General features: G+C 38.4%; 1 protein-coding gene across 1 annotated transcript in view; it reads left to right on the top strand.

Annotated features, from left to right (window-relative positions):
• USH2A (usherin) overlaps positions 1–24,701 on the top strand; it is a 665,459-nt gene that overhangs the window by 392,538 nt on the left and 248,220 nt on the right. The window contains 1 exon segment of the mRNA XM_042475774.1: positions 3,829–4,008. Within this exon segment, the coding sequence (XP_042331708.1) occupies positions 3,829–4,008 (180 nt within the window).

Below are 24,701 nucleotides of genomic sequence, written 5' to 3'. Positions count from 1 at the left end.
CCCCCCTCCTCCCTTGTGCTTTTGTCAAAATAAAAGTCTCTGTGTTGCCAATCTGGTGACTTTCACACCAAAATGGGTACTTTTCAGAGCCTTTGGTGTGATTTTGGTGATTGGTTTTAATGGTAATTTTGAGAGTTGAAATAAGTATTTGGTGATATATGGGGGGGGGGATTTGGTGAGTTTTGGCCAAACGTTTGGGGGATTATCTTCGAGGCTTCTTGGCAACACTGGGAAGGGAAGGAAGGGGAAAAAGGAAGGAAGAATGAGAGGGAGGGAGGGAGGGAGGGAGAACTGAAGAAAAGAAGGAAAAAAAGAGAGGAAGAGGAAGGGGAGAAAGGAAGAAAGAAAAAGGAAGGAAGGAAGCTTCTAAAAGGAAATATAAAAGAAAGAAAAGATGACTTCTAACTTTACTTTCAGCAGTTATATCTATATACAATATAGTAAAATAATAATAATAATAATAATAATAATAATAATAATAATATCCCTTACTCAAATTGCTGAGGACTAGATGTATTTTGGATTTTGGAGTTTTTTCAGAGTTTGCTATATTTATATATGTCTAATGGGATATAATGGGAGATGGGATCCATGTATGTTTCATATGCATCTCACAGACATAGACTGAAGGTAATTTAATACACAATATTTTCAAAATAATGTTGTGCTTCTGCACACTGAGCTTCAGCAAAACCCTGAGACCACTATTCCTTGTATAATTCAATAATTTAAACCTTCAGGATTCCCAGGATTCCTTTTCTTAGGGTCAGACCAGATGCTCTCATGGTCAGTTTTGGATATTGGAATAATTTAGGTTTCAGAAGTCCAGAGAAAGGAGACTCAGACTCTACTCTGGACATTTCTCCTGAGAATGGACTCAGGTTTTCAAAAACAGTCATTTCTGGATTTTTGCAACAACAAAAAAGAGGAAGGTCTGAGATGCAAAAAGGCAAGAGGCTTCCTTCCAGCCTTGTTTTTTCTCTTTTTTAAAAGACAAATAGAATAAAATACAGTTAGCTGGCCCCTTTTTAGCATGTCAATGGGGATGCTTTGATGGAGAGTTCCTGCATGGCAGAATGGGGTTGGACTGGATCAGGGCCCTTTGTGGGGTCTCTTCTAACTCTATGTTTTTATGATTAATTAATTAATATATGGAATCAATCTAAGATGATGAATCGGGGCTGTGGAGTCCTATGGCCCTGCTCCAGGCAATGCTAGACTGCAGGCCCCATCAGGGATGTAGCCGGGGGGGGGGGGGGTCTGGGGGGCCGGACCCCCCCCCCTCCCATTAGAAAAATGAATGGTGTGTGCTGCTGCGCCGCCGCACTCAAGCCCCATTATAATGGTGGCACTTAGTCTGGACCCCCCCCCCCCTTCCTAAAATCCTAGCTACGTCCCTGGCCCCATCATCCAGCAGCACCACAGACTGCTGGGAACTGCAGTCTAATAAGGCTGCACACTGCAGAAATAATCCAGTTCGACACTACTTTAATGCTATGGAAAATCCTGGGATTTGTAGTATGTTGTGCCACCAGAGCTCTCTGACAAGGAATGCTAAATGTCTCACAAAACTACAATACCCAGATATTGTTGTTGTTGTTATTTTCTTATATCCCGCCTTTCTCCCAATATACAGACTCAAGGTGGTGATTTTCCATAGCATTAATCTATATAGTATATCTTTCTACAATGTAGATGGACACCTCCATTACATAATTTGTTGAGGATGCTTTGACTGGGAGTTCCTGCATGGCAGAATGAGGTTGGACTGGATGGCCCTTGGGGTCTCTTCCAACTCTATGATTCCATGATTCTGTAGCACTCTGAGCCTACTGTGATTTTAATTGTTTCTAAATGTATAAAGGTATAAAGTCTTATAATGCAAGCCATGCACTGATAGACTATTGCACTATAATTTTTTATTGATTGATTTTATACCCTGCCTTTCTCCGAAAATAGGATTCTCTTAAAGGGGTTTGTTTTTCATAAAAAGAAAGGAAGGTATAATGGCTTGGAATTTAAAATTATGATAGATAGATAGATAGATAGATAGATAGATAGATAGATAGATAGATGAGTCTTGGAATTAAAAATTGTGTGTGTGTGTATGTATGCCTTGGAATTAAAAATCCCTCTTGGAAGTGGGAATGAAATGTTGTGTGGATGCAGCCTGGGTTCTTAGCTCAGCTCAGAAGTTGGAATACAGTGTCTCAAAGCATGAGCAGAGTGTCTCTGAGCATGAACAGAGTGGCTGCCGCTCATTGCTCGAGCAGGTGCACTTTGCTTTATCGAGCTGAATTTATCTGATGTAAACACCTTCAGAGGAAGGACTCAGTTTGCATCCGCACTGAAAAAAATAATCCAGTTTGATGCCACTAACTGCCCTTGGCTCCATGTTGTGAAATGCTGGGATTTGTAGTTTGTTGTGGCACCTGACAGATGACTCAACAGGTCCTCAAAACTACAGATCCCAAGATTCCATAGCACGAAGCCATAACGGAAGTTAAAGTGGTGCCATCGAGGTGTCGAGGGTAAACGCTCAACCCTCTTTTTGTGTCGGGGGGGCTCTTAGCCTCTCAAAATGGTGGCACTTAGTCTTGACCCCCCCCTTCCCAAAATCCTGGCTACGTCCCTGATGCATGCATCCTAAGAATCCGGAAGCTGCACCAAAGCTACACTCCAGTGCTTAGAAATGGAGTGTGGCTTTGGCGCGACCTCCGGACTCTTAGGACCCATGCATCATTTAAATAGCATACCTCTAAAGAGACCCGAAGCAGCTTTATTTTGGCAGTCTGTAATAGGCCACTGTCTCCTAAAATAGAGTTAGTGGCTTGAGGGTTGGACTAGGATTCTGCAAGATCAGAGTTTGAATACCTGCTCTACTTCAAACTACCTGCTCTAGTTAAAACATTGGCCCCATACAGACTGCCAAAATAAAGCTGCTTCGGGTCACTTTGGAGGTATGCTGTTTAAATGTTGCATGCGTCCTATGAATCCGGAAGCCGCACCAAAGCCACAATCTAGTCCTAAAGACTGGAGCGCAGCTTTGGTGCAGCTTCCGGACTCTTAGGACGCATTCATCATTTAAACAGCATACCTCCAAAGTGACCCGAAGCAGCTTTATTTTGGCCTGTCTGTATGGTGCCACTAAAAGATTGGAACAGCCTACCTTTAAAAAACCCTCTCTTTTCTAAGTTATCATTTTCTCCAATATAGCTTGATAGAACTTTATAATTTTCCTACCTTGGACCCTTCAGTTTGCCAACCTTCTCAGTGAACTTTGTTGGCGTTTGTGAAGTTTGGAGCAATAAGATAATCAAGGAGAGCATTACTAATGGAGATATATGCAGAACCTTCCCCAGAAGTTCTGTTAACCTCAAAAGAATCCTTTGTTTATATCAAAAATCTAAATTAGATCCTTTACTTCAGCAAGAACATCCAAATCTGTCTTGAAATTTGGTATTAGGGGAAATTCTTTGTTAATGTCCAACTCAAATCCATAGCCTAATTTAGAAAAGATTTCCTTCCCAGTTTTGTGTCATATACAATTTTTACAAGGATGTCTACAATATAATCCAGTTCATTAATGAATGTAATGAACATAGCCAAATGCTGAGTCTACTTGAAAAAGACTGACACTGGATACCACTTTGCAATCTGATATATGCTTTAATATTTGTGTCAGTAAATCTCATACCCTTAATGTTTTTCTTTGTCCTAGCTTAAATCCAACATTCTTCATTTATTTTGGAAAACATATTACAACCAGCTACTGTGCACCCCTTTTATAGCAGATTGAAATGACAGTATTTTCTCTTTCTTTTTCAGATAATGGCAATTATACCATTTTAAATGGCACACAAATTTTATATACCACAAAAGAAGCAAATATTTGGGTTTCCATTAGTGGATTAATCCCATTTTCAAATTACACAGTTGAAGTGAATGCTTCCAATAGCCAAGGCTATGTGATAAGTGAGCCTGTTACAATTGCTATACCTCCTGGTGGTAAGTATGAGGAAATTTCTAAATGTCATAACTATTGCACTGAAACATTTTCTTGAAAACAGTTCAAGATCACAATTATATATTAGAAAATAAGTTGTGGTGTGGGGTTTTGTCACTACAGATCCTTTATTCTCCTTCATTCTGTCTTGAGGAGGGGTGAGTGAATGTAGACTTTACAGTGTAGAAGTTACAGAGGCCACTTTCCATTTCACCCAGAGCAGGGGTTCCCAACCTGTGATCCGAGGAGCCCTTAGGGCTCTTTGTTCTCTTCCCAGGTGCTCTGTGGATGCTCCAGGAAAATGAAAGAAATAAAAATTGAATGAAATTAAAGAATAAGAATATATTCTTATATATTCTAAACACCATTAACTTATAAGACATAGGTAGGCCTCTTAGGGGCTGTGCCATAGAAGTAAGGGTTCTGCGAGTCAAAAAAGTTGGGAACCCCTGATCTAGAGAAATGGTTCTTAGCCTATGTTCCATGGTGCCTTAGAGACTGTGGAGTTTTCACAGCAGGTCCATGAAGGCTTCAAGGCGTCTCAATCCTCTACATCCCAACAATGTGTCAGGAACCAAAACAAAGGCTGGGTGAGTAGCTGGGCCTGTAAGATGCTATTCAATTTGCTGCAGTCCCAAACTAGTTGGAAGAAGCAGTAGAAAGGTTTTCCCTCTCCCTTTGGTGCCTTTGGGGGAAAATTTTACAGATAGTGTAAGTGTTAATGGTTCAGTGTTCAGGTATTCTTGTTGTTGTTTTAAATCTTGAGTTGTGTCTGGGGAGGAGGTCCATGGCAATAATATATATTTAAAAAGAGGCTCTGGTAAAGAAAAGGTTAAAAATCACTGATCTATAACAGTGCTGTGTAACTGTGTGATATAAAGGACTGGCAATTTTCCATCCAAAGTTCCATAAAAGATTGTCACACCAGAGCAGAAACTTTGTGTTCAGAGGAAATTCCCTCTCCTGGAACAATTCAGTGACGGTAGAGGGAGCCGACAATTCCCTGATGATGAGGAAGCACACCAGGCTTTCACACACATGCGCTTCCTCAATGTTTGGGAGCCGATTGAGAGACAGTAAGTGCTGGTGTGATAATATACAGAGACTGGTACCATATTTGGGGTTACCGCTATAATTGTCACCCATTGGTGACAAGCCTTCCTTCCTTTCCTGAAAGCTTTCCAAGGGAGCTTTCTAGCACTGGTGCACAGACCCTAATTTTGAGCAGCACTTGTCTACAGCTCTGTCAGGCTCACTAGTCTTTTCTGAGGAAACTGGAAATGAACAGAAGGTCACTTCTGGTTTCTTGAGAAAGTGGTGTTGTTGTACACCTTCAGGTGTTTCTGACTTATGGTAACCCTAAGGTAAACCTATCACAGGATTTTCTTGGCAAGTTTCTTCAGAGGGGGTTTGCCTTTGCTTTCCTCTGTGGCAGAGAGAATGTGACTTGCCCAAGATCATCTGGATTTATATGGGCCAAGTTAGTATTTCAACCTTGGTCTCCAGAGCCATAGGCCAACACTCAAACCACTGCACCACACTGGCTCCCTTCTTGAGAAAGTAGGCTTCTTCACATCTCTTTTGGTCAAAGTATGTGTGGGTCAGACAGTAAGGTAAGGTAAGTGAACATTGAGGATTCTGTTGCCACAATTCTCCCTTTCTGCAAATAGAATTATTTTTAACAATTTGATAATAATTAATAATAATTTGTTTTATTTATATACAGCTATTCCAAAGATCATAGCGGTGAACAGCAAGTAAGCTAATTAGCAAGTAAGCTAATTTGCCCCCAACAGTCTGGGTACTAATTTTAGCGACCTCGGAAGGATGCAAGCCTGAGTCGAGCTTGGGCCCTTTTGCTGGTCTTGAACTCGCAAGCTTGTGGTTTCAAGTGAATGGCTGCAGTACAGGCATTTAACCACTGCGCCACCAGGGCTCTGATGTTCTAGAAGGGATCTGAGTCCCACAGAAATGCCCTTGGGACCCCATGTGGCACACAAAGTGCACCTGATCTAGGGATTTCCATACTTTAAGCTTCATAGAAGCAGTATATAATGATATGTGTGGCAGAGAGAAGTATCACCAAAGAACTGTTTGCATTCTTTGCCACCTATTGTAGTAAATGTTCAGTTACCTCTAGAATTTAGAATTTAAATTTAAATTTAAAATTTAGAATTTAATGTCTGTAAGAAATGGAAGTTCTTATTCATGGTATAATAAACTGGTCTTTTAAAAATATTGTGTAATTAGCTGTTAAAAACTTGGATACTGTAATATTTGGTATTGTGGTTAAGAGCATGTGTAATTTGCTAACAGTACTGCATAAACACTGTAGTCCAACTAGATACCTCAGTGTTTTATGTGTAGTATTTGACTTATTCCATGTTCATTTTTTCATTTATTCTTTTTATATGTCTGAGTGAAAATGAGAGGGAGGGAGAGAGTGTGCACCTCAGAGCATCTTTAAAGACAGGCATATATTTATGCCAATTTATTCTGGGAATTATGATATACTTTCTTTCATCATTTGATTGTTGTTGATTACAATTAGGAAACTTATAGCTTTGAAATGATCTTTTTTATGACCTTGTGGTACTTTAAAAGCAACACCTCATTGATTAAATAGGTTTTAGTTCATGCTTCCTTTTACTTAATGATCTGAAAACATATTATCCTGATTTACACATAAAATCATGCTGAAAAGCATGTGGCATTCACTAGACTATGTGTGTTTAAGTAGAATTAAATTAGCACTGAAAGTTATTAAAGAAATCTTCCATCCCATTGTCCAGTGGACTGTGATTCATTCTGAAATGAATAATAAATGAACCAGCACATATGACAAAAGCATTGATATACAGTATAGAGCATTCTACAATCCATATTTACCTTGCCATTATGTTTTATTATAATAATTTTGTTTGACTGCATTAACACTCTAGGTCTTAATGCCACATTTTAAAATTAAATAGTAAACCATAGCACTATACTGTAATCAGCTGATTAGAGTAATTTATGAGAATTGCCAGTTCAATGGAAGATTATATTTAGAATTACTCTTTGAGTTAACTTTGAGGGATGTTTAGACATGTGCTGATTCTCTTTATATAGAAGGGTTCTTTTCCTGGATCAGAAGTGGCAACCACGCACACACAAGCACCAATCTTCTAGGATGGCAATTCCTAGCTTGCATAGCCAATATAGGAAAAAGTGAAGAATGCTGGAAATTGCAGCTCAGTAACAGCTGAAGGGTAGCACGTGTCCCACCTCTGTCCTAGATCAAGCTTCTCAGTCCTCTTCCTAAAGCTGTGCTATTGTATCACAACAGCCAGGACGTGGTACTCCATACACACAAAAATAACTGTGGTGTTACACCATGGAATTTGTCTACTCTAGGGGTGGCCAATTACATGCAGCTGAGAATCACATTTCCACTCCAAAGTTGTTTGTAAGGTCACACTCCCTCACTAGTACTGTTTCACCACAGAATTTGTGTAGCACTGACTGAACAAAAAACAAAACTTGAAAGGGGAAAATTCTGGTTTAGAACAAAGTGTGTGAGATCAAACATCTTGTTTTGAAGCCAACTATTGATTCTTGCTGGTTGGTGCAAAATGGAAGTGTAGGTTTTCAAGGGGCTTTTGATTTCAGCCACCAAATGTCCAGAAATATGCCAGCAACTTTAAAGGCAAAGCAGTGGGTTTATCATGGAAAATTTGCCAGTGGGGAACTAACAGGGACCATGGGGAAAGGGGGACAAAAAAAAATAGATTAGGGTAAATCCAGCAGGCAGATTTCATATGGCACCTATGGTCTACATCAATATGCAATGGTTATGATAACAATTGTAGCCATTTGAATAACCCAGAAATCTTTTCTTGTCCTTTTATTCAAACATATCTCTTGAATCAAAGGAGGTGTGATCTGTATGAAATACTCTCCTTTGCATATGATGGAATTTAGGGTGATCTGGCTGTGACATCTGTCACCCCATTGCTTACCAGGGTTGACTTGGGCTGATGCGGGTGGCTAGGTGTGTATCACCTTCCTCCATCACTGCTCCATGCATCCCAATGTTGTATGTTCAGTGGAAGAGGATAACTGTTGAAGATAGAAGGAGTGTACTATTCAAAGATATTTGTATGTGATGACTGCTTATCAGTGGTACTTAGTGGCTTCTATATCAAGGAATGGTGAATCTGCTTCAAACTGTATGAAGCTTAAAGGAATGATTCAAGGTGCAAGAGCTGTACTTCCAAGTTCCTTTATCCAAGATAGTTGCTTGGATAGTTCTTTTAATGTTTGGACTAAAACACAGAGTGGATTCACTACCTTATTGTCATGAAAGCCATTAGGCTTCACTGATGCTTACAGTTTGATTCTGTTGTCTGGTTAACATTTGTGTAGAAACTGTGTGCAGAGATCAGTGTATTTTATGTAAAATATACTGTCTCTTGCACAAGAATATTGCCTTTATGTGTAGAAAACACACACAAAAAAAAACACTCCCAAAACCATTTTCTGTGCAGCAAAGCTTTGTGCATTTTTGTACAAATGAATTTTCTCCAACAAAGTCTCAAGTGCCAAAAATTTCAAAGCTATTCTCCTTTGCCTTCTTTAGATATTTTAAGTATTGAGAAGTTTTTAATATATATATATATATTTGAAAATATTACCAAGTGTCCTTATTCTGTACATGCTGCCCCTTGTTTATTGGCCCTGGCTTACTTCCTCAGTCTGTCTGGATGCACAGGTTAAGAGTGGACTGCAGATTAAATATGTAAGATTAAAAATTACCCTTTCCCGTCACCACTCCCTTCTCCTTCTGTGTCATGTCTTTTTAGATTGTAAGCCTGAGGGCAGGGAACCGTCTAACTAAAAAGATTGCATGTACAGCGCTGTGTAAATTTACAGCGCTTCATAAATAAAGGTTAATAATAATAATAATAATAAGAAGAAGAAGAAGAAGAAGAAGAACAGCTAAAATAATTGTATCAGAACTGTTCACTTCTTTTTTAAAAATGGAAAGAATTTAACCCTGCCCCATAGGAGCCTATAAGTTGTTTTCTTAAAACAGACTATTCTTTGTAGTTATTTTTAAAGATAATATTCTCCAGTAGGCATTGAAATCACAAGAATCAACGTAAGTTAATGAAGAATGGGAATTAAGAAATTTGTAAAGAATTGAATTGAAAGCATTGATTAATTGTTGGGATTAATCAATTCATTTCCCCATAATAAAGGGGGAAATGGTTTACTTCTTTTATTTGAAGGTGGTTCCCATGAAACAATGATCACTGGTTGTGTTTTGAACATTGAGTTGATAGAGTTTAATTCAGTATATTTGAGATGAATTTTGGAAGAACAAATGATTTACCTGTTTAATCTAATTGTTGTTTTAAATGCAATCTCAGCATAAATCTATATTGATCTGATAATTAATTATGTTCACAAAACCAAGTGAAATTGAATGACATACATTTTTGTGCTAAGATCTGGTTTTCCTGTTTGTAAAGGGGGGGGGGGCAAGGCCTAACCATGACATATATTATGGAATAGTGAATAATAATGATATTGTTTAAAAGATGTGCTCTTAAAATATAAAGATTTAATGACAATTATTTATAGGCTGTAACAAATTGCTATTATTGTAAAAGTAACATCTTCATGAACCATTTGAAATAGTTCATTTTAACGTGTTAATAATTTAAACACGCCCATGTAATTATATTCAAAAGCTTCATGTGTAATACTTTTTTAAAATGTTATAAATTTTATCCAAAATATTTTTAACTAATAGGTACTCTATGGTTTCAGTTTATTCCAGTGATTAACATCAACACTTTAAAAAAATAACTTATTTAAAATAGTGTTCCATTTTATGTATTTGCCTCGATTTTGCAATGCTAATTCAAGAGTTCTTTCAAAAGAGTATAAAATAATATAGAAACTGAATCCAAATGGTAATACATAAATATGAAACTTTGTTGACCCTTACACTCTAGAGGTCTTGAGTTACTAATGGGGTTAGGATTTCAACCCTTAATGGGGTTTGGTGCATTAATGTTTTGTATGCATGGAATTTGGCATCTCGTTTAATAAGTGGTTGACATTGGTGATGTCCCTTAATTTGCTTAAATCTAATTGGCTCTTTTATCAGTCAAACCTGTATGGATTGGAAATTGATCAGAAAGAGTCAGCCATGACTGTGCATGTAGTTAAATGATGGAACCACCAGTTAAACTCAGTGTTGCATTATAATAAGCTGAAAGCAGGAAAACAAATGATCTTAAGAGTTGTTAGGTGAAAGAAAAAGGAGAAGTTTTGCATGATGTTCAAGTTCAGAACAAAGGCATTTATGGACTGTATAAATTTTAAATACACTGCATTTTGCCTCAAGACTTTTTTCTTCCAGATGAACTGAAATCTTGTCTGGGACTGTCTTTGTTACATCAAAGAACTGTATGGGAAGCTAAAAGAGACAGAAGAAGCATAAAAGGGCATAGTTTAAAATGATTAGTGACAAATTTCATACAGCAGAGGTAGAAACAGTTTTTTTCCTTGAGCTCTTCCTCCTCCCCAAAATGAATAAATTCATTCCATTAATCTTGTCCTAAAATGTTTCAGTAGGAGGTTTTAAAAAAAAAAAAGGAAAGAAAGAAAGCAACATATTAATCGAAACTCAGCAGCATAATCAAACACTGGCATTCAGGCGGTTTTAAAATTAACTCAAATAGCAATTATCATTTCAAAAATAGCATGAAGGAATATGTAGGAATATTAACTATTCCACTATAAGTGCTCAGCAGAATGCTACTGTCACCACCATTGCTGCTGAATTGAAGACAAAGCAGTATGCAAGGCAAAAACATTCCTTTTGTAAATGTATTTATATGAACCTTCACATTAAATGAACCAGGGGAATAGACAGTACAAGGAAGTCCAGGAGCATTAGAATGTAAGAGTCACCAGTCTGGTCTAGTTTAGAGGGAGTCTAATTTAGTTCTCACTAAAATCTGTCAACAAATTTAAAAAATAAACCTGTGCCAAATAATACAACCCAATCCCCAAGAAAGAGGACACATGGAATTGCAGTAACCACAGGAGCATTGTATTAATCTTCATACAAACAAAAATGATGCTCAGAATTCAACAACAAAAGCTTTCACCATATATAAAGCAAGAAATGCTAGATGTCCAAGCTGGGGCCAGGAAAAGAAGAGGCACTAGGGATCATATTGCAGACGTACATTGGATAATGGAGCACACCAAAGAATTTCAGAAGAAAATCATCCTGTGCTTTATAGTTTATAACAAAGCATTTGATTGTGTAGATCATGAAGAACTGTGGATTCTCTTAAAGAAATGGATGTGCCACAACATTTGATTGTCTTGATGCATAACTTGTACTCAGGACGAGAGGCTGCCATCAAGAGATAATATGAAGAAACGAGATGATTTCCAATTGGCAAGGGGGTCAGGTAAGGCTGCCTTGTATACCCTATCCGTTTAACTAAAAATATACATAGAGCTAGACTAGTCTCTGAGGAAGGAGGCATGAAAATTATAGGAAAGAGCATCAATAGTTTAAGCTATGTAGATGAAACCACACTACTATCAAAAATAGCAAAGACTTGAAAAGATTACTGAAGAAAGTCATGGAAGAAAGTGCAAAAGCAGGTTTGAACTGAACACTAAACACATAAAAATAATGTCCAGATGATTTGCATAACCTTAAAGTAGATTATGAAGACATTGAAATAGCTCAAGAAATCTGAAGAAGACTAGAACCTGGAAGGGCAGTTCTGAAGAAACTAGTGACAAGATCATAAAGTCTAAAAATATAGAGTTGAATACTAAAGTTAAGATTGTCTGTGCCATTGATTCCTATTTCTATGTATGATTGTGAAAGCAGACAGTGAAAAAAGCTGCTAGGGGAAAAAAATCAAATCCTTTGAAATGTGCTGGAGTCTTCTGCATAGACTATGGATTGCTAAAAAGATAAATAAATGTGTCCTCAGGTCCTCTCAGCTATATTCACCTGTATTTACCTTATTTTATCTTACACTTATACTTAGGTATTGATATTTTAGTGGTTGACCAATGAGAATTGTCTTCATTATATGCAGTTAACTCTAGGAAGACAGTAGTCACAGATTTAGGGCTTTACATTTTCCAGAATATACCCTAAATAGCTGCATATATATGGGTATCTTAAAACAAGCTTGAATATTTCATAATCTTGCATCAACAGTTTGGAGACACACACACACAGAGACACACACATATATACATATATGGTCTTGTTTTGACCTAGCCCAAAGGTAAACTTCCCTGTCCAAGCAACATTCTTGGTCAACTGTGGAATGTTGTATTAGAACTCTTTGTCTAAGGCACTTGTAGATACATGACAGCCAGGTGAGTTTCACATCACCATGTTTGCTTCCTCCAGAGTGCTGCAGTTCCCCACTGTGGACCCTGTTTTGGTGCACCAGAAAGAATTAAGGTTAACTAAAAATTAAGACTATTTCAGGGTTCCCCCTCCCTGATGAGAAGCCCCCCCCCCCCCCCCCCGCAACACACACAGTTTTTACCACCACCACCCCCAAATTTAGAAGCTGGATCTAAGAATGTGGCATTAACAGCACTCTACAACTGATTCAACTTTTGATTTTTTTTTTTTAAACATGAGAAGGATGATAGCATTACCTGTCATTTGATTTGGCTAAAATTAGGACTTGGCTTGTAAAATGTAACATCTCTTTAACTTTGACACTAGCTTTGTTAAATGATTCCAGAAATATAATTAACAATGGAGGCTTTGCCCATTGAAGTCTCATTGGTCTCAATGAAAGATACTTACCTTTGCACGGAAATCAATGGATCTTCATTGGTTTGGCTTGATTATTATTATCTGAATAGCTTTATTTAATCTGTTTTACTGTATATATGATTCTTGCTTTGAAACTCTGGGTTAAGGCACATGCCAGTGATGAATCATTTACATGGACTAAAATCTAGGAATGTCACAAATAGCAGCAATCATTAAAACCTGAGCCTTCACTATTTAGGATAGGGATAGGACACTGTGGCAGGTCCAAGGATCACTTTTCTGCTGTGAGATCCTACAGGAGCCACATGAACTAAACTAAATTTAAAAAAACCCAAGTAGCTGTAAGTCCACTTCTAGGTCTCAGATATGGGTGTTTTCTTGATGTGAAACAGTATTACCCATTAAAAAGTAAACTCTTGCATCTGGAGGCTTCTAGGGACAACCATTTACCCTCTATTTTAGACAGAACAAGGTGGGACTGGGGATTCTAGAGATGTCAAGGCACAAATCCATTTAGACCACATATGATCTCAAAATCATTGTGCCCATCTCTGATTTAGACAGTACAAGAAGTCATATTTGCTGTACTTATGATGCTACCATGGATAAAGCCATACAACCCATGTAGTATAGTACGCTGGACCATAGAAAGTGCTATCAAGATACAAGGAAGAATGATACCAATGATAAAGCCAGTTTCCCACTCTGGCAAAGAAGACCCATGCATGAAATCACTCTTCTGAACACAGAGCTAACATTAATTTAGTTGTGGATCTCACTGTGCATTCCCTTTTACACAATAACACGCATCCAAATCCAAGTGAATAAACTGGATCTGTCTTTCAAAGATCATGCAGATTTGCATTCCTAAGAAGTGTTAGATGCAACTAAAGATGCTTTTGCCAGTATACTTTGCCTACTAAGCTTATGAGACTTTGCAGTGAAAGCATATTCCTAGTAACTAGTACAGATGGCAACTGACATTTAAAAAGATATCATAATAATGTAATTTTCATATGACAGGTGGGGGATTGGATGAGATGTCTTTATGCAACTGCAATAACAATGATTTAAATCTTTTTTTAAAAAAATCTTGATTTTTTTTAAACTTTATATTTATTTTTGACAACTGCAACCCTTTCACTTTCCCCATAAAATGTCACTTTAATAAACTGTCAGTAGAGGAAGACATCTGTATTTTTTTTTAAAGGATGTACTCTGTATAAATGTATTTTTAAGCTACTTCCATGAAGCTGCTAGAATGCAAAGGTTAGCCTTCTGATTAAAAAACATATTCAACCAAAGTAAGCTGAGTAGCAATTTTTGAGGTACTGAGCATAGCAAAGAGAGCTTTGAAGTTCCCTTGCTTATAATAGCCTCAGCAAGCCTGCAGCATAGACGTAGCTCCCAACACATTTGCGTACTCTCATGTGGGTTTTATAGACCAAAAAAATAATAATAAAACGGGACTCTCTTAAGTGCATCCTGCAGGCAGGAATCATGGGGTTTAGAGAAGAAGAGGGGATCAATCACTGATTCCTCTCCCTCTTAACCAGCGGATAAATGGTAGGATATTGTTCCTTAAGTATCATTTCCATGAGCGTTCTCTCCTTTTGGGTTTTTCCCTTCTTTCAAAGGCAAGCATTCTATAACTTTCAGGTTAAAGCCAAACCTATTTGAAAGAAAGTAGTCTGAATTAAAAAGAGTAAAACGAAAAAGGGAGAAAGGAATCCTACCAAATTCCTTTTTGAACTTAGACTATGCATATGTGTTGTATTGTCATTGGAATTTGTCCTCATTTTGCTAAGTTTAATTTATGATAAGTATACAGTGGATGCACCAGTGTGCTCAAAATGCATACAGGCAGTAAGATGCTGGGCTTCAAATATTCCACTTACCTGATAGTCTAGGTGGATGTATCACAAGGAAAAGCTGTTGGTTTTCCTGATAAAAAAAATTATGGGACTCTTTCTTTTTCACAATAGTACTGAAACAAGAGGATGTCCACCAAATCTTGAGACATGTTGTGAGTCACCTACCATATTTCTATATAGAGAGTGGTCAAGTGGTTTTTTTGCCAAAATGATGAACTATTTTTATTGCATTCCTAATGTATGGTCAGTGTTATTCTAGAAACTGGAGCCTTGGCTCCAGATCTATTCAAATTGTGTGGGTTCCAAAGGAATTCAAAGATCATACTCATTCGGATTCCAGCTTAGAACTGTGCTTGTGAATGGATGTACGCATAAATTGGTATTTATAGGACAATATATTGTGTTTTCCTTAATGCACCTGGAATTGAAAGCAGTTCAAAAAGGTCAAACAAGTTTATTTTAGCTTCAGAAATCAGCTGACTTACTGAGTTTTTTGTTGATATATGACATAATATATATACTCAACTGTCAATTGACCTCATGTATAAGTTGAGAGCAGGTTTGGGGGCCAAAATTATGGATTTTGATATGACCCATGGATAAGTCAAGGATAAAACTTTGGCGTTCAGTATGGCAACTTCTCAGATATATTTTGTGGAGAGGCAGAAGTGGCAGTGTTGCCTCAGTGGTCCAGCTACCCTTGACTCCTGCAACTGCATCCATTCCCTCCCCCTCCCCGGGCATTCACAAAGTCCTGTTGCCATTCCACTAAGAGAACTGAATGGTTCCCTTTTTGATAAAAGTTAAGGTACAGTAGACCATCCCCTTCTCTAAGTAGACTGGGAATAGGCAAAGCCTTAATCCATGCCAGAAGACTATACCAGAAGTACCAACCCCTTCTACTCTTTCTGCTGTGGCACCACTTCTGGCCTTTTTGAATGCCTGGGCAGGAAAATGGTGGTGACAGCTCTTTTGTGTATCCTTGCTTTGGTAGGGAGAACAGAGAGGGTCTTCATTGCCTGTCTTGATGACCTACTTGTTGCCTCCTTGCCATCTTTTTTGAGGATACAAAGTGGCTGGCCATGGACAACAGAGGGTGAGCAATGAACCCCCGTATCTTCCTTGTCACCACTGCTTTTTCTACATTTCTTGCTTCCACAAGAGGCAGACATTGCCTGGCGATGCAGGAGCCACTTACTACTTTTTGCCCTCAACCTGCTCTTTTACACTTCCATCTGATTGGCCTGAAAGCAAGCTCTGTTTCAGTCATTTTTCTCTGGATCCCTCTGCAGCAGCTGGAGGAGATGTTGGTTTCTAGTCTTTTGTCTGTCTTCTCTGGCCTCATTCACACTGGCGGCATTGCTCTGCAACGAACTGGTCAAATTAGAAGGGGCCCCTCCCGAATCTCTCCGGAAGCAAGTGCTGACTACAAATCGGGCATTTTAACACGAATGCCCTCTTGGAGAATTCGGGTTTAAGGTGAAGGTGCCTGGCTGTCAATCAAAGTTAGTTCCGCGATGGTCATGGGTGATGTTTCCAGCACTGATAGGGGCATCAGAAGTGTGCTTTCCACCCTTCCTTTTTTTTAAAGGACCAGGCACCACTTGTCAAAATTTAAAACCTCTGGTGTGTGTGTGTGTGTGTGTGTGTGTTGTGGGCATTTGGGTCAGTGTTGTAGGTTATGATCTGCCCTTGGCCCCATTTTCAACCCCAAAATGAAAGCTAGTGCCATCTCTATAGCCTGTATCCCACTCCCTTGGCATCCCAGAATGCCTCATACACAAGTAGTAGTAGTAGTAGTAGTAGTAATAATAATAATAAAAACAACAACAATAAAATTAATTCCTCACCTCGGAATGTCAGAAAAGGATGGATTTTTTTTTTTGCTTTCTCTAGGCTACCCCTGAATTCCTTACAGACAGTAGCAAAAGCTGTATCAATTTGCCAATTTGCCTAATTGGAAAGAGAAGCATTACATTTGAATTGTAACATTCATTCACATTGCAGCAGTCGTTCCAAAGGAAAAAATAGGCTACCCCTGAATTCCTTAGAGACAGTAGCAAAAGCTGTATCAATTTGCCAAGTTGCAACATTACATTCGAATTGTAACATTCATTCGCATTACAGCAGTCATTCCAAAGGAAAGAATATGTGCATAGACAGTCAAAAATAATTTAAAAAACAATAAAATCCAAAGGAAAAAGGTCTCTGCCAGATAGCAGAGGCTTCCCTTGCTGTAGCGCCCAGACCTGACCTGACTTGACCCTTGCTCCTGCTCACAATCTATCTATATATCTGTATATGTATATATCTTTAGCAACAAACATGCACATTTTTTGCCAAAAATAATTTAAAAAAATTAAAATCCAAAGGAAAAAGGTCTCTGTCAGATAACAGAGGTTTCTCTTGCTGTAGCGCCCTGACCTGCCCTGAACTGACCCCGTCAGTCACTCCCTTTTTGCCTCCTGTCACCCTTTGCATCCAGATCCCCCTTTTTCCTTCAGCTCTTTCCTCCTCCTCCTCCCCTCCGATGAGAGGAGGGAATGCTCTGCCCTCTGCCTGCCCTCTGACCTTAATCCCTCCCTGAATTTGCCCTGATGATGATCGAGGGCAAATTCATATTTTGCGGAACCTGGGTCTTTTCAGAAAAGATGGATTTTAGCCCGATTCCCAATAACCTGCGGTAAGGGGCATTTCCTTGTGCAAGCCTCGACATGGATTGTGAAAGAATCGGGCCCAATATGAACTTCACGTGGAAGAATCAATTTCAAAACCAGTTTAAAAGGTAGTGTGAATGGCCCCTCTGACTTCTCCACTGTGGATGAAGTGGTCAGGCAGTGGAGAGGAGCCAGAGAAGTCAGACAAAACACAAGAAACCAGACACCTCTCCAGCCATGATGGAGAAATGTGTCAGAAGCAGTGAATAAAGAAACAGCAGTGGTAACAAGGAAGATTTGAGGTGTATGCAACCAGCCAGCTTGTCACCTCTTTTTCCTTCCCTTCACTTTCTCTGAGAAGACAAGCAGGCAAGGACCCCTCCAGATCTTCTTCACCACTGATGCTGTCTCTCCATTCATTGCTTCTTCCAGATCTCTCTGCCCCAGTTGGTGGAGTGACTGGTTTCTCATCTTTTGCCTATCTTCTCTGGCTCCTCTTTGCCACCAACCACCTGTCCCAAAAGAAGCAGTTGAAGAGAAAGAGAAGAGGGAGTCATTGCTTCTTTCACATTCTCCCAGCAAGGACTAAACTCTTGGTCTCTCTACTTCATCCTAAGGGAGCCTGAAAGAAACACTCACCTCAGTAACACTCTCTGCTGCACAAGGAAGCCCCAAAACAAAGCTGCCCAAGAGGCAGAGTTGGGGAGCAGTGTTGCTTCTTTCAGGCATTCCCAGCTAAACTCATGGGCACATGGAGCTTAGTCCATGCCAAGAGAGCCTGAAAAAATGCCCACCCCATTTGCTATCTCCATCACATGGGGAAAACCCCAAAAGAAGCTGCCAAGGAAACAGTGGGGGGGGGGGTCTTGCTTCTTTCAGGCTCTCCCAACAAGGACTGAACTTAACTGAGAACTGAGTTCTCCTAACAAGGAATCAGAGCTTAGTCCATGCCAAGAGAGTCTGAAAGAAACACCCATTCCCCCTGCCTCAAAGGAGGGGGAAGGGTAGGGGTCTTGCTTCTTTCAGGCTGTCCCAGCAAGGACTAAACTCTCAGACTCTGGGATCATATAGTCCATGCTGAGAGAGCCTGAAAAGACACCCATCCCATTTGCGCTCTCTCTGCTGTGGTGGAGAAGCCTCCAAAATCCATCTGCCACCATGTTTTGAGTAGGCATTACAAAAGGCCAGAAGTGACTGTGCAACAGGTAGAAGTGATGCAGTGACCTGTGAATAAGTTGACCAAGATGTTGATAGTCAATTTTTGACAAAATGTTTTTGATTTATACATGAGTATATATGTAGAATTCAGAGACATAGCCATGTTAGTCTGGAATACCAGTATGCCAAGTGTGAACTTGTAGCATCTTTGAGATTAACTGTGTGAAAGAAATTGCAGCATAAGCTTCTGTAGACTTGGTCTGCTTTATTTATTTCCTCCTAATATACTCATTTTTGCACCCAGATTTTGTTATCATACACATATGAAAGCTCTTTTCTTTAATATAATGCTGTTTTATACTTTTTTCACTAATATACACAGAGGTGTATCACCGCTCCCTAATATACATTATTTTTGATCAGGAAACTATACCACAGCAATCTGCAAGGTTCAGAAACAAAGGATAACTGGATTTTGCTTTGTATATTGATTCTGAGAGTATAAATTAAATTCATTCTAGGAAATACAACATATATTAAATAAAATTCTCTCACAACTGAACATTATGCACAGCTTCCTACAAGATATTTATTCTGTTAGGCATGGGTGGGCTTTTTAATTTCTTAAAAACCATCAAGGAGAATTGAGGAATCTGATAATGATACTTTTTCATCTCTTAATGCATCCTCTCTTATGTAATCAGAATTGGCTATAATGCTTTGGCTTTGCCATGTAAGATGAAGCTCAGGCACACTGTTTTGAGGTTCATCTTAATGACACAGTGCATCAGAAATCATAGAGCATGAGATAGTTTTAATAAACACCTTATAATTAATCTATGTGCAGGAAAAATACTCAGGAAGGGTCCATTAGCATGGAACCATGAATATACCTTTTTGCTTCTCATCATCACATTCTGAATGAGAAAACAGTATTTTGCCTTCTCACCTGAGTGATGGTGAGAGACTTTTTACAGTTGGAAGGATGTTTTCTGATAATTTCAAAGCCACGAATTCATTTTTAAAGCACAATTCCAGTTGGTGGTACTTACCGTTTGGATCCATGTACTTCATTATTATCGTCTCCCTATTTCTTTGCTGAGTTCATCCTTGGAAAGTTTTCTCTACATTTGTTTTGACTGCCAGGAGACATCTCTTTTAGTTGTGGTTGTTCTTTGTTCTTTGCCTTAGTGTTATTTCTGACTTAGTGTGACTATAAGGCAAACCTATCATGGGGTTTTCTTGCCAAGATTTTGTTCAGAGGAGGTTTGCCATTGCCTTTCCCTGAGTCTGAGAGCATGTGACTTGCCCAAGGTTTTGTAGCTAAGCTGGGAATTGAACCCTAATCTCCAGAGTCATAATCCAACCCTCAAACCACTAAGCCATGCAAGCCTAGGCAAGGAGGCTCACTAGCATTATTAAGTAAAGTATAAATACCATGTGTGTGAGTTCCCAACTCTTTCTCTATTTTCATATTCTGGTTATTATTTGAGGTTTACCAGCAGTACCTATCTGGATATATTAGGGGAAATTGTGGTTTAGACAATCCATAATAGAGGCACAACAAATCATGATAGAAAAAAATTACATGGGAGAACAGGGCAAAGCATGGTGGCCTGACATTCATTTTTGTCTTACAAATCATTGTATAGTAAGCCAAGATTATTACATCTCAATCAGTCCTATACCTGTTCTGGTGACATTCTGTGACAATAACAATAATACTTTTAGCGATGCTGCTGTATTATGATGCACAGGTGTTTGGAGAATAAATGTGCTGTGAGGAAATAAACCCCTGGAATATGTTTTGCTCTTTGTGGACCTGACAATATTACTTTATGTCTAAATGTAAAGAAAACTCCCCACACTTGTGATGTATTAAATTATAACTGAGAACTAATTCAAGGATCAAATATGCTCTTTGGGAGAGATCACTTTACTGGTAGCAAAAATCATTACTTTTTTTCCCAGGCTCATATATTTGTACTATATGTCTTGGAAATATCATTCCTCACAGTTTCTGAATCTTGATGTTTAATTTAACACAAAGGTCTTTGAGCAGCTCAATGGGGGGGCTTTTGCTGGCAGAGTCTCATAGAAGAAAATTGAAATGTACATGTTTTTTCTCATGTATCAAAGAAGTGCAAGAATCTAAACTGACATTTTACATCAAATGAATTATGAACTGTGTACTGTGTACCTAAGGGAGCAACAAGCAAATTAGATTTTTGTTAAGAAAGAAGGGGGAAAGAAACCAAAAAAAATATAAATAGGTTTTATCTGAACCCGACATGTAATACAGTATTCTTTTTACACTAGAGATTACAGATTAATTCAAAGACCAGATATTTTGAATTCTTTGGATAGTTTGCAATGACAACTAAATTATGGCATTGTTAACTACTACATTAAACTTAGTATTGCTTCTTCACTGAATTAAATTCTTGATGGTAAGTCATGGTGGAATGCTTGTTTTCATACTATGATCTCACTTTCTTCAGTCAAAGCTTCTATGGATCAGTTCTAAAACTGACAGAAGATAACTTTTGGTGTATCTGCACAGCACAGTTGTATTAGTTTCATACTGTTTTAACTGTTATGACTGCACCCTATGGTTTTGTAATATGGTAACATACTTAGATCTGACTTCTGTTAACAATCCATACTTCAGGAGACTCACCTAATCAATTGTTGAGTCAGAACTTTTTGTAAATCCCATTGATGCAATGGGATTTAACATGCTCTAGTAAGATTACCAATAGGAACCAGCCTTTAGTGCTAGAGCCCTTTAGTGCCCATCTACAGAGAATTCTAAGTACTCCTAAAACTACACATCCTTGGATTCTATAGGAGAGAGCAACAACAGTTCAATAGTTTATGGAAGTCAAACAACCCAATGGGGCAAAAATACACCTAGTTAAAAATATTGATATTTTTGGTTAGATATAGAAAGTTTCTTAGGCCTCATCCAGACTCCAGAAATAATGCAGTTTGACACCACTTTGGCTGCCATGACTAAATTTTACTGAATTCTGGGAAATGGAGCTTTGTTGCCCTCCCCAAGGGAAAAGGTATGAAGCTTTGGGAGTCCTCAGTGGATCTACCTCTATCACTCACCGATTTACCTCTGACATTGGAGGTCCAGGTAGACGTCATGGCTCCAAGTGCCTGCAGATAGCTTTAATTACTCTGCCAGCTATGGCTTTTCCTGGACAGGGATAATCTAACGAAGATAACCTATGCACTGCCATCAATTTGAATTGTTGGCAGGTAATAACAACAAATCCCTATCTTTCCACATGCTTTACACCAGTGCTTTCAATTTTGTAATTAATCTTATGATCTTGTCATTTTGAATGTTAAAATTTTTGTATTTCTATATATTCTTCTCCAAAACAATCTGAAATTAATATTATCATCCAGATTTACTCTAGCAAAGAAAGAAGAAAGCATTGTCTAGTTTGGTGATATGTTCTTACATGGAGGCCAAGATGTTCAGAGAGTATACAAAGCAATTGTTAGTAATCAAGGCAGGGAAAGAAATGCATCTCTTCATAGATTTAGACTGGCATATGATGTTCATTGAATATGTGCTGATGTTTGTTTATTGTTTATTCCTTGTTTTCGTGGCTCATTATTCTATGACAGCTATTGGCTAGATATCTGTTTAAACAGCATGACATATAATTTTCTTGGACAGCTCTAAGTTCCATCTAGTGTCTCTTTGACATGTATTTATAACCATTAATCAGTCAACTAATTGCTTATTGGCATTCTTTTATTCTGCAGCTAGTTGTACAGAAATTCCACTAGAGTAAGGATGATAAAGTTGTAGAGAAGCTTACTAAGAATTCCACTTAGTACATTTAAGTGTTCCACTTAAAGATTGCCTTGAAATAGAGGAAGGCAACATGCAACCCAAAGCCTACATGTGCCACCTGCCTATTTTTGTGACTGATGACACTGTTGGGCAACACTGTGGTTAAATGTTTTAGAAAACACTAAATTTTTTTGCAGCAGAGCAATGAACATTGTAGTAAAAATATACTACTTGTTTACAGTAAAAGAGAGGGAGGGAGAGAGAGACACACACACACACAGAGGCTTGTATTCTTTCAAAAATATTAGATAATTGATATCCCACTTTTCTCCCAATATAGAAAAAAGGATTGTTTACAGCAGAAATTAGAACAAAACAGCTACAACTATATGTAGTATAAAGGTTTAAAAAACATTAAACAATCAACCTGTCAGAACTCCCCTGCATTCATATATTCATTTGTCATTTATATATTCATTTGGGGGTTCTGTCAGAGGGATTATTAGTTTAGGGTTTGTTTAGATATTATTTGATTAAGGACATAATGGGTTTGATATATATTGGTTAGTTAGAATGTACTAGAAGGTGATAGATAGATGGCTAGCTTCTGTGCTTGCTTATTAGGATTGGAATGTTACAATGTTAGGGAGTTACCCAGCAAGCCAGAGACTGCTCTTGTGTTGGGAGGGGTGAGTTACACCTTAAGAGTTAATGCTACTACTTATAGGTTGTTATAGTAATATGTTCCTGATGTTAATATATGTTGTTGTTATGCTTTATATGCTGCCATGTATGTTGGGTTGTGGGATGATGGGATATATAATCATTCTTACATATACTCATAGGTTGTTAAGGTTTTATATTACTTAGTTTAGTAGAGAGGGATGTCTGGGCTTCAAGGCCACAGGTGCAAGGAGGAGATAACACTTGGTGAGAACTTAATTGTTTTGGGAACAGGCCGGGGAGGCCGGACGAGAGGACACTACGTCATCTGGGTGGAGATTCCTCACTGCGCGGGAAAGACTGATCCAATTAATTAACTTTATTGCTTAATGGGGGTGGGTCTGCTCGTGGGACTATATAACCCATCTGTAACTATGTATCTTCATTCCTGACAAAGAAGTCACTTCTGTTGCCTATACCTTTACCTTTCAATAAAGCTGTTACTATTTAGAAGCACAGCCTCTTGTTGTTTGGGGGGTGGCAATTGGGAGCCTGACACAACCCTATTAAAATATTAATTTAAAACAATTAAAACACATTAAGTATATATTTTCCATTAAAAATGCAGAACATCCCCTGAACATTCTTCTTCCCCACCAGTTAAAGGCTGGAGGTTTGTTTAAATATGCAAGTCTTTTCCTTCTGGAGAAAAGAGAGCAAAAGGGGGGCCAACTCAGCCTCCCTTGGAAGGGAGTTCCATACATTAGGCCCTGAGTAGGCTCTCTCTTGGGTCCCCACCAGAGAAGTCTGTGAGGGTGGTGGGTCCAAAACATACTGCTGAAATAATCCAGTTTGAGAGCACTTTAACTGCCCTGGCTCAGTGCTAGAGAATCCTGGGAATTATAGTTTATTGTGGCATCAGAGCTCTCTGAGAGAGAAGGCTAAATGTCTCACTACAATTTCCAGAATTCCCTAGCATTGAACCAGGGCGGCTAAAGTGCTCTCAAACTGGATTATTTCTGTAGTGTGTTTTGGAGTGTGGAGATAAAGCCCTCTCCCCAAAGACTCAAATAGGCTCATGTGGGAAACTACAAGCTTTCAGATAGTATGGAATTAAGCTCTATAGGGTTTTATTGGTCATTATATAGGTCACTGGTGAAGCCTCCAAGCCAGCCAGGGTGCAAGAGCACTCCAGCCCCAGCGCCAGAAACATCATGTGCAGCTGTGAAGAGGCAGGGACTGGTGGGAGCGGCAACCCTCAAAGTTGGCTTACCGGTGAAGCCTCCAAGTCAGCTTGAACTAATATTACAACATCTGGAGGCTATAGTAGTACAAGGTGGTTGTTAGAATCTGATAGTATTGTCTGATAGTATTTGATAATATTGTCTTAATTGTTATCTATTTTATATTTTATTGTATTGTAATGAGTTTTTGCTGCTGTGATTATATTTGTATATTTGATATTGAGTTGAGAGTATATATTAATAATTTAATTGTATTTTGATTAATTTAACTGTATATAGTTAAGGTAAGGGGTTGAATTTTAGTTGTATATTTGCTAATGTAATTATTTATGTCATTGTTTATGCATCCTTGTAAACCGCTTTGATCTGTTGGAAAAGTGGTATATAAATAAAATTTATTATTATTATTATTATTATTATTATTATTATTATTATTATTATTATTA

This window comes from Sceloporus undulatus, chromosome 1 (assembly GCF_019175285.1).
Source record: "Sceloporus undulatus isolate JIND9_A2432 ecotype Alabama chromosome 1, SceUnd_v1.1, whole genome shotgun sequence".
In the NCBI taxonomy this organism is placed as follows: domain Eukaryota; kingdom Metazoa; phylum Chordata; class Lepidosauria; order Squamata; family Phrynosomatidae; genus Sceloporus; species Sceloporus undulatus.
This window is presented reverse-complemented; position numbering and strand designations above follow the sequence as displayed.